At 54.1% G+C, this 10,548-nt stretch overlaps 1 protein-coding gene across 2 annotated transcripts in view; it reads right to left on the bottom strand.

Annotated features, from left to right (window-relative positions):
- Nucleotides 1–283: 283 nt before the first annotated feature.
- The window catches only part of EPAS1 (endothelial PAS domain protein 1), an 83,745-nt gene continuing 73,480 nt past the window's right edge, over nucleotides 284–10,548 (bottom strand). For both annotated transcript variants that reach the window (XM_082743066.1, XM_082743067.1), the window contains exons 8-16: nucleotides 9,415–9,562; nucleotides 8,234–8,448; nucleotides 6,778–6,968; nucleotides 6,209–6,319; nucleotides 4,812–5,302; nucleotides 3,870–3,996; nucleotides 3,532–3,649; nucleotides 3,049–3,216; nucleotides 284–2,534 (exon numbers count right to left, since the gene is read on the bottom strand). In XM_082743066.1, coding sequence (XP_082599192.1) covers nucleotides 2,383–2,534; nucleotides 3,049–3,216; nucleotides 3,532–3,649; nucleotides 3,870–3,996; nucleotides 4,812–5,302; nucleotides 6,209–6,319; nucleotides 6,778–6,968; nucleotides 8,234–8,448; nucleotides 9,415–9,562 — 1,721 coding nt within the window. In that variant the 3' untranslated portion in view covers nucleotides 284–2,382. The remainder of the gene's footprint in view (nucleotides 2,535–3,048; nucleotides 3,217–3,531; nucleotides 3,650–3,869; nucleotides 3,997–4,811; nucleotides 5,303–6,208; nucleotides 6,320–6,777; nucleotides 6,969–8,233; nucleotides 8,449–9,414; nucleotides 9,563–10,548) is intronic.

Raw genomic sequence — 10,548 nt, 5'->3', positions numbered from 1 at the left:
GTGACTTCTGTCCTTGGGTAACACCCCCCGCCCCGCCCCCCAGGATTTGAGAAAGGGCCTAGCAGCAGACAGAACTATAGGCGGAAATATGGCTGTTGCAACATGGCAGCCAGTCCTGAGCCGTGCCCGTGTTCGTGCTGCTCTCTCCCTCCTGTCGGCTGGCCTCCATTACCTCACAGAGATCAGGGTCCGCACGCATTGTCTGTAAGCTGTGTAATAGAGGCTTTGCTTTCCATTGGTATAGCCTGTGACAAATCTACACGAACAAGAGCCACCAGCAATGGTAGGTTCAGAACACTTTAATAAGATATCAGTGTCAAAATACATTTCTTTATAAGGTTAAGCTCCCCTCTAGTATTGTTGTCAGTAGGAGTTTGACACTACGGTAATGTTCATGAACTCGTTACGCTGACAGGTTAAGGTTAATATGAAGCTTGGAATATTTTTTCAGAGTTTTTTAGTAAAACTGCAAGGGTAAAAAATGCCCTTAATGCTGAGGCAACACACACAGGAAATCAAACACCAGCGTTTACACGTCAGTAACCCTTCAAGTTCTGCCACCGTGTGTGGGGCCAAGTGGTGGTGCTACAGTGTGACTGGGTCAAGGCAGCGGCCAGGTCGTTTTTCTCCTAGATTTCTTTTGAACTTCGGTCTTTTGCTGTGTTTTTGGCAGTAAGTCCATCCAGCTTTACCAGATTCTTGGCCCGCTGTGCTTTGTGTGTGTTTCTAGAAACTTCCTCATTGTACCCAGGACAGAAGAGCTCCATGTGATTGCTATTTAAAAACCAAAAGGTATTGTCCCTCTTAACCAGTGAGTTATAAAGTGCTCTGAGACACTTGATTTTCAGTGCTTCCTACCTGAATGTCACTTCAGGTGACAGACCTTGGGGAAGGCCTGAGGCTAGGGGCCAACCAGGAAGTCTGCCTGCTGCTCCTGGCAGGGCCACTTGACAGCAGGCTGAGGAAGGGGTGAGGGCCTGGTCAGGACCAGCTACGCCCCCTCTCCACACCCTCTCTCAGGCCAGCTCCATGTGTTCCGGGCTGGTAAGCTGGGAGGACCATGGGCTGGAACACTACACCATTTCTGAATCCTCACTTTCTTTCCTGAATTCCCACTGAAACCATCTCATGGTAATTCTGGAAATACCCAAATGTGCCATGTGAAAGACCTTTAGAGTCCCATAGCTCAGTGCACTTGAAGGGCTAGCAACAAGATCTGAAGAAAAATTAAAGCACTTCCCCTCCCTCAGATTTGCCCCACCCTTACCCCATAACATGCCATCAGACCCTCTTGGCAGCAATAATAATATACATACATACATACATACATAATACATATAGAACATGAGAAGACAGCTCGCAGTGCTCCCACACTTCATGATTCCATGTCTTAGATTGCTTGTCACGCCTATGGCATATCCCCAAAGCAAAAAGCCAACAGCGAGAGACCTTGAGCAGAGTGAGGACAGGCCCAGGGGCGTGCCGAACGACGGTGGTGTCGGCAACACCAGGAGAGAGAGAACCGACATCTTACAAAACAGATCTTAAAGTGATTCCATGACAGGATTCCATTTCTGTTTCTAAATTTTTAGATATGACAAAGTACCCATATATATGATAAACACATTAAACCAGATAAAAGTTTTCTCTTAAAAAACCTGTTATGTTTTTGAATAATAATAAACAGATCCACCAAATGTAAGAGAAGAACCCCAAACAGTAAGGGGGGAAAGCCACATTGCGCAACCTTCACAAGCACTTACGCCAGAGTTCACCCTTCACGTTTCTCTTCTTTCCCAAATGTTGTGTCAAGATTAGAGCTAAGAGTCGGCTTAAGAAGAGCAGAAAGATGGAAATTTACCATAGGGTGATGAGTTTTAAGAAAGAAGGGAGAAGGGCTTTGAGAGGAATAGGCTGTGAAAATCTAGCTTGAATAGCAGAATTACTTTGTTTCTCTTTGGCAACAACACCACCACCATTTTTTAGTAAAACGAAGCCAAAGCTTTCCCAACAAGAGAACAGAGGTAACACAAAATTCATTAGTATGGATACTGTGTGTGAGAGAGCGAGACAGAGGGACCCATGAATAATATAAATTAGAAGTAATCAAAGATGGGGAAAGAAAAATCTTACAAAATTTAAGAACACGTTCATTGACAGAATAAAACGCAGCAGGTAAAACCGTGTATCTTAAAAATACAGCAACTAAAGTGAGCATCTTTAGAAAAAGGCCACTACGTGGTGACATGGGCAGGTTTGCCAGTAGGTACATCTTGTAAAAAGTGTGTTGGTGTTAGAAATACCTAGTTGCAAAAGTAGACGTACAGAGTGAAGCTGGCAGGGCAGCGTGTGCGGGGGGTGCCCGCCCAGGGGGGCCCTGGCTCAGGTGGCCTGGTCCAGGGCTCTGAGGAGGTCCCCTCCTTGCAGGAGCGTGGAGCTTCCTGGCACAGGAACATTCACCTCACAGTCATATCTGGTCAATTCGGGCAGCAGGTAGGGCTCAAAGGAGGGCCCAAGCAGCCGACTTGCCATGCCTGAAAGAATGATTGGTACCGTGTTTTTAAAGCTCTTGTCAAACATTCTAAAAAGGGGCTCTTCCCTAAGAGGGCTTCTGCTGTGTTTTCCCCAAACCATGGATTACATTCATGTCAAATAGCAACCCTTGGGGGCTGGTGATTAGGATCTGTGAGATGGGAATAGACTCGGGCAGCCCAGGGGAGAAGGGTGGCCAACCCTCCCCGAATTCCCCAGGGCCACCCCGTGGCAGTACGTTCTCTGTGCCTGTCCTCAGTTCTGCTCCTGCCTGAAAAGGCAGTGAATGAGGCAGTAGGCAAGATGGTGCTATGAAACACTGAGCAGAAGGCATGGGCCTGGGGACTCTTATGCCCCAAGAGCCCCAGCTGTGCCTTCTAAAACCCTGGGGCCAGGCAGCATCCGCCCCTGCCGTACTATTTCTGGGACAGGTAGCTGCCCTCCAGGGCATCAGTCTTGTCCCCGTACAGAGCTGAGCCCTGCTACTGGCTGGTTCCAGGTCCCAAACGCACTCACCTGACACCTTGGGAGTGGACGGCAGGCTGTAGTCCTGGTACGGAGGGGCGTAGCACTGCGGGGGGAACCCACTCTTGGCGTTCTCCCCCGGGTTCATGGCAGACGGTGGCAGTGGCAGGTGTCTCAGAGGCTGTCCGAGGCCCCTCATGGGATTTTGGGTGAACTCATCTGAAAGACCAATGGCAGCAAGTGAGGACAGTGCCAGGCCCAGGCAGGGGAGAGACTGCAAGGCCCCCAGAAGCCTCCTTCCTTCACAAAAGGTGCCCAGAACTAGACCCAGCTCCTGTGGCCCCAGTGCCCAAAACGTCCCGAGTCTCTCACCCAGGCCTAGTGGAAGGGGCTGGGGCCGGGGGACGGGTACGCGGGACACCACCTTATCCCTTGGAGGCTCAGACAGGCAGGGGTGAGACTGCGGAGGGACCCAGAGGCGCCCCTGCCAGTGCGGTCCCCGCAGCCCCCAGGAGGCTCGGACCCGCTGCTTACCATTGGGGAGGTTTGCATTCAGCAGTTTGTCGGGCATCAGAGGGCAGTTCCCGTTGGCCCTGAGGCTCTTCACCCTTTTCCACACCTGATGGGAAGTGCTGCTGCCTGACGGATCCCCCTGGAGGCAGAAGGGAGAAGGCCAGAGACGCAGGTCCTCAGACAGGGTCGGTGGGGAGGGTGGGCCTGCGAGGGGGCTGGGGTCATACCCACCCCCCTTCCTGCTGCCCCTGGCAGGCTCTCTGGGCCCCCACAGCCCCTGGGAGAGGACCTCTGTCCTCACTGTCTCCACAACCCTGGGCTGTGGAGGGAGTCCAGACGCTACCAGGCAGGAGACTCACCCCACTCATGTCTTGGAAGGCTTGCTCCTCATACTCTCGCTGTCGCTTCAGCTTCAGCTTGTTGGCCAGGGCCACCATGGCTGGGCTCATCACATCTGGACCTTGGGGGCCAAAGCCCTTTGCAGACCTGCCAATGCCAAGAGAAAGAGCCATGAAGGAGTTGGAAGCCCCACATCCCCATGTTCTCTGCGCCGTCAGAGGGCCCTTCCAGACTCGCCCGTGTTGGCTCTGAGATGCAAAGGGCAGAGTCCCAGAGGAGGGGCCGCAGGCTCCAGATGCTGAGGGTTCCAGTCACCTGTACCTCCCTCCACAGCTGCCTGCTGGCCCTGTGCATCCGGGCAGCCCTCCGCTGTGGCTGCACAGTGGGCGACATTGGTCTTGAAGACCTCTGTCTTCTGCCCTGTCTCTCCCCTGTAGTTCCTGGACTGCTCCCCGGGGAGGATGGGCAAGCGCCCCCTGAAGCAGAACCTTGGGGCCCTGAGCACAAGAAGTCCCAGATCAACCACCGTGACTTGGCCCGGTGAGTGCCCCCCCTGGTTGACACGGGCCTTGCTGGGGAGATGGGAAGAGAGGGGAGGAACCAGGGACAGCTGCGAGGCAGAGGAGAAGCAAGGGCATCTTTTATGCTTTTCTCAACCAGGGTTCCAACAGAGCAGCAGGAGTCCTTCAGACGCCCGTGTGCATCTGTGACTCGGCTGTGGAGCCCTGGTCTGGAGGGGGCACGGTGCCATTCAAGTCCCTTAGCAGACACCTTCTCTCTGCCGCGGCCCAGACACAAATGTGTTCTGCTCATGGCCTCACCTACCTTGGGGTGAATCACCCACAGCCTCTACTCTCAGAGCACAGGAGAGGAGCAGGAAGCCTTTCTGGGGCCCCCAGAGCTCCAACCCATCCCCTGCTGTGGGAGCTTCCGCTGGTGCAGCAAGGGTCTGGGCCACTCACCTTTTCTTGAACATGGAGAGATGGGGTAAGGTGATGGGGGCACCCAACGGTGATGGCCCCAAGGACTCCGTGTGCTGATCTGTGGCAGGCCACTTCGTGGGCCCAAAATGTAATGGCGGGTCAGGGGGCCACTGGGTGTTGGATCTGCCACCCATGGAGGAGAGAGGGGTGCTGGTTTGGCCACAGCACGGTGGCAGCGACCCCTTACTCCCACCATCAAAGAAGATGGAGGACATGGGCTGGTGCTTAGGCTCGATCTTCTTGCTTCCCAGCTGCTGCTGATACTTGTCCAGGAGGAAGGGACTGTGGGAGGCCATGGGCACCAACGGCTGGAAGATGTTCGTCATGGTGCTGAAGCAGTGCTGGGGGGTGGCCTGCGGCTTCTCCGGCAGCAGCCTCTCCTCGGGGCAGATGGGACTGAGCTGGAAGTCTTCACCGTCCATGGGGATATAGGGGGCCAGGGTCTCCAAGTCCAGCTCACTGAAGTCCGTCTGAGGACAAGGCAGAGGTAAAGGTGTGGGGAGGCAGGCATAGCCTTGAGAAGGCTATTCTCTTGTCCCGCCCTCGTGGCCCTGCCTGTGCCCTCCCACTCCTGCACTGTTTCCCTGCAGCAGTGTCCCTCCCTTGCTCTGGCACCGCCTTTGATCCCTGTGGCCCAGCACCCAAAAACTCAGATTCGTCTACTTGCTGTGCAGGGCTCCTGGCCTGGGACACTAGCCTTTCCAGGGGTTCACACCCCGAATCGCCATGCTCCGCTCGGTGGTTGCCTACACATTCCCCACGGGTGACCCTGCCTCCTCCCACCTGAAACGACTTCCTCTCTACCCCACTTCTCTCCTATAGCCCCAGTGAGACCGCCTGTGAAGCCCACGGTGTATCCAGTGGCCCCTGGGGAGGCGGGAACAACTCGGTCCTCCTTTTCCTCCTATGCTCTGCGAAACACCCGTCCCATCCCTGTTTTTGTAATTTTTCAGAAACACCAGTCCCTTTCATGAACACTGCCTCTGTACATGCCTGAAAAGTGGTGTGTAAGTGAAAAATCTGTCAGTCCTCTATCCTTTAAAATGCATTAAAAATAAACGTTATTATTTCAGAATCCGAAGATGAATGTGTTTGTGAGGAGAGTAAATGTTCCTTATTTATAAACCTCTCACAATTCCTATCTACTCTTTAAACATAAGGCTTCTTTAAAAAAGGAGCAGGGGTAATTTGCTTTCTGGGGCAGAGGAAATCCGGCCTCAGTATAGACTGCACAAGCTGGATTGAGCCTGGGGAGAAGGCTCCACTTCCCATTTAAGACCAGGGCTTTGGCCAAGCACCACCCCTCCACCCCCCTCAGGCTCTGCAGGGAATGTTGTGGCTGTAAGAATGGGTGTGAGCCGGCATAGCCCATCTACCTGGGAGCTGCCCTGGTCCTTTGCCTCTGTATCCATGGTGAAGAGCTTCTCGATGACTTCAATCTTCAGGTCATCACTCAGGGATGTGTAATAGTCTCCTGGGCTGCTGGGCTAGGGGCCAGGAAGGAGAGTGACCAAGTCAGGAGGAGGGCACTGGTCTCCCCAGAAGTCCAAGGTGAAAGGGGCGTTTCTAGACTCACAGAGTCCGCTCCAGCCCCTGGAACAAGTATGTGGAGGGGGACCCCTCCTTACAAGAAGGCCGTGGCCAGCGGGGCTCTGAAAACTATGCCACTCTCTGCCCCTGCCCAGCGACTGAGTGAGGGGCTCAGAGCTGTATGCCACTCAGCCCCATCTTCAGGAAACTTAGCATTTAGATGGGGGCGCACACAGTAAGAGCCAACAGCTGGAGCAGTGGGCAGGCAAGAGGCCCTCCACCCCAGGGGACCCCAGGATAACCTGAGGGCCATGTAGGCAGTATTCCTATCCAGGCCATCTGCTTGGCCATCCTGCAGCAGCCAAAAGGAGCAGCCCACCCTTTCTGTGTCCTCACCCCAAGGCGGGGTGCTCACCGTGGAGCAGCTGCTGCTGCTGGTGGCACTCGGGGTGGCGCTCCCGGAGGCTGCCACTTGTGGCACGGTGAAGGCGGGCAGGCTCCCGGCCTCGCTCTGGGTGCTGTGGCTCCTTGGCTCTCTGGGCCACGGCTGGCCGGGGGGCAGGAGGGTGTTGCTATAGGATGAGGAGCCCTGGAAGCTCTGGCTCTCTGTGGAAATAAGGTCCTGGCTGGTTACCACCTGCAACTCCTGGGCTTACCCCGGGGTAGCGAAAGCCCAGAGGGTGTACGGAAGGTCCTAGAAGGGTTTGAAAGCGTGCCTGGGGCTAGGCGCTCTGCCTCCAAGGCCCCGCTGCAACTCCGAGCTGAGAAGCAAGTCTCCCTTGGAAGGGAACACCCTCCCGGGTGTTCCTCATCAGGGTCTACAGGTCCTAGGACTCACTTCCTTGACAAGGGGCCGGGAATATCCATGCGGAGGAGGTTGTAAGAGGGAAACAGGCCAGTTTGCCTCAGTATTGCCACATCCCAGGGCCGCTGCGAGACTTCTTGTCCCGGGGCTGTTGCCCTTTATAGTTTCTAAGGTTGCAATCCCCATGCGGCCACTCCAGAGCTTTTAGAGGGGCCAAGTCACCATACGGTGAGCAGGGGGAGGGGCTTCTAGCCCTGGGATGGGCACAGGAGGGTGGGGGACAGAGGTAGGGGTCACAGCCTGGGAGCAAGGGGCTTCCCAGGTGCATAGGTAAAGTGTTCCCAGCATGGGAGGGGGACAGGGCTGAAAACTGCCTGGACATGCCAACATTTACTTTTTTTTTTAGAGAGAGTGCATGCACAGGATGGGGGTAGGAGCAGATGGCAAGGGAGGGAGACTCTCCCCCAGACTCCACACCTGCCCAGCAGTGAGCCTGATGCGGGGCTTGATCTCACCACCCTGAGATCATGATCTGAGCCAAAATCAAGAGTGGAATGCTTCACCAACTGAGCCACCCAGGCGCCCTGTGGAGAGGCCCACATTATTTTAAAAAATAGTGGATATGAGGGCATCTTTTCTCCCTCCACATTTCTGGAATGATTTCTCCTCCTATTTCAGCCTGGCCCTCTACCTAAACGGCATTCTGTCCTTCAAGGCCTAGGGGGACATCTGCCCTCTCCATGCAAACACAGCAGCGGCCTCTGACCATCTCTCTCGCTGCCCCCTCCCTTATGTCAGACTCCCCCCCGCCTCTGCTGGACAGCCCATGGCTCAGTCCCCACAAACCCCACCAAGGCAGCATTTTGCAAAGTCCAAAGCAGGACCCTCTCACTCCGTGCCAGACCTGCACATTGCCCTTCGGCACTCAGCACAGAATCTGGCTACCAACAGAGGAATCACAGGGCCGGGGAGGGGGCAGGGGTTGAGGAAACACTGAAGCCGGGGAGGCCAGTTACAGTAAGGAGAGAGGGTTCAGCAGGCCCCCGTTTGGCTAGGAAGCACCCACCGAAATCCAGAGAAACGATGACATCTCCTGCAGTGGGCGCCAGCTGGGCCAGCTCCTCGGGCTCCTCCTTCAGCTTGGTGAACAGGCAGTTACTCTTGTCGGACACTGCCACCTCCCCGCTGCTGTCAAAGATGCTGTTCATGGCCATCAGGTGCGGCTTGAACAGGGATTCTGTCTGGTCCATGGAGAACACCACGTCATTCTTCTCGATCTCACTGATGGGACAAGAAGTGTCTCAGACCTTCCATGTTTTCTAGCAAAAGCCTTTTATATCCCCAGATATACAGAAAAGCAGACAGCTAACCATCTTGGCTGAAAACACAGGTATGGAAACGGTGCTAGGGTTTTGTAAGGCCCCGCACGGTGAAGTTTGGAGTCTTGGGGGCAGCAACCCCAAGCCTGCCCTTGGGACAGGGATGGCTCTGGGATGCTGATAACCCGGGCAAGCGCTGCATTGCGTACATGGGGGCGTGAGGGCTTCGGATTTGTTTTACTCTAGCAGGGACCATCTCCAGCTTTCTCCCCAGGCACTAGGGAATGAAGCTGTTGCATCTTCTCCCAGAAATCCTGAGCAGTATCTCTTTCCTTGTTCCCCATTCAAAAAATACTAAGTGACAACTATGTATGCCTCCCCATGTGGGTCAGAGGCATGACACTGGTGCATTTGATGAAAAAACAATCGACCATTTGAACTTAGTTCTCTTGAGTAGGCTTTTTTCTTAACGAAAGGGGAATTTATCAGGCAACTATCAGGCAAAAAGCAGAGGATAACCTGGTAGGTAAACAATGCTGAGTGAAATGCGTACTATAGCAGCCATAGGCAATAGGAAATGACTACAGTTGAAAAGATGGGCATTTTCTAAGTTAGGTAAAATGGTCTTTTAATGATACTACCAGGAGCACTGATAAGGCCTGTAAATAAACTAATAAAAGGTTTTGTCTGCAAAAAAAAAAGGGGGGGGGAGACCAAAAAAAAAAAAGGTCACCAGGAAGGGCCACCCCAGGTGTCCTATAGTCCCCGAGACAGCCATGAAAATCCTCTGGGCCCCAAGGATTGGCACAAAGAGCTCGCAGAAGCAGTGCCCGGGGTCGGGGAGGTGTGTGTCCTCTAGGCCTGCTGCCCTCGGTCTGGGGAGCTCAGGCGCCCTGCACAGCCTGCCCCATGGCCCTCACGTGCTCACCTCAGGACATAGTTCACACACATGATGCACTGGGGCTGCAGGTTCCGAGGGTTGTAGATGACTGTCCCCTGGGTCTCCAGCCACACATAGCCCCCGTGCTTCGCAAGCATCCGGTATTGGCCGCTCACCACCTGCCCTTTGGTGCACACTAGGGGAGGAGAAACAGAGCCCGAGGTCAGGGAGTCTGGGGAGCTCACAGGGAGGGTAGTCTACGGGGAAACAGACAAGACTGCGCACTGAGACACAATCCTCTTCTAGATTATTCTAAACACTCATTTAACACTTGCTGTAGGAAAGCACTGGGACGGTGTCCCACATAGCCCAGTCTAGAAGGCTTCATCTACTCCCATTAAGCAGGAATTAATACATCTCTTTAAAGTCTACCAATGTTAGAATTTCTGGTAGTTTTCTGAACGGTCCATCTACTTTCATTCCTTGGGAATTCATTCTTCAGAATCCTAGCTCCGAGCTCCTCTGATCACAGAGAATGAGAAGAGGCATGATAAAGGTGTTAGAAAATCTTGCTAGCATGGGGGCTCTGGGGAAGGAACAATCCCTCTTAGTTTTGGTTTCCTCATCTGCAAAGTGAGATGCTGACAAAAAGAACAGTGATGACGAGAACGACATTCCTAGTGAGCCAGCGTGGAGCAGCTGTTCATGCCGAGGACCGGGTCTGCCCGGCTGGCGGATCCCGTGCAGACCTGTTGATGGGATGTCCTGGACAACGGCCACAGAGGAAAAGCCCCCTCTTCTCCGGGGCCGTAGAGAACGTTGTGAGGGGTCCTCCGGGAGAGTACCCAGACTCTTGGTAAACACAGATTTGCACTCCGTTCTCCTGGTGGGTGCAGGGGCCACCTCCCTGTTCACTAGGCTTGGGAGGCTGAGGATGGCTGCTTGATTCCTACTGATGCCGCTTGTGGCCCTTTATGTTTTTGGGGGCACGTTTTACCCACTTCAATAATGGAACAAGCACCGAGGTGCCCGAGTAGTAACTTACTTGTGTGCAGTGCTTTGCAGTGTTTGACACTGTCTCAAGATGAGCTCACTGCTGCAAAGCAGTTACAACTGCCTGGCACCTAAGTCGTCCGTAAGGATCAGCGTCCCCAACAGCTCATGTAATTCCCAATGACACCA

Source organism: Mustela nivalis (genome assembly GCF_964662115.1).
Source record: "Mustela nivalis genome assembly, chromosome: 8".
Lineage (NCBI taxonomy): Eukaryota > Metazoa > Chordata > Mammalia > Carnivora > Mustelidae > Mustela > Mustela nivalis.
The sequence above is the reverse complement of the archived record's forward strand: the minus strand, read 5'-3'. Positions and strand labels throughout refer to the sequence as shown.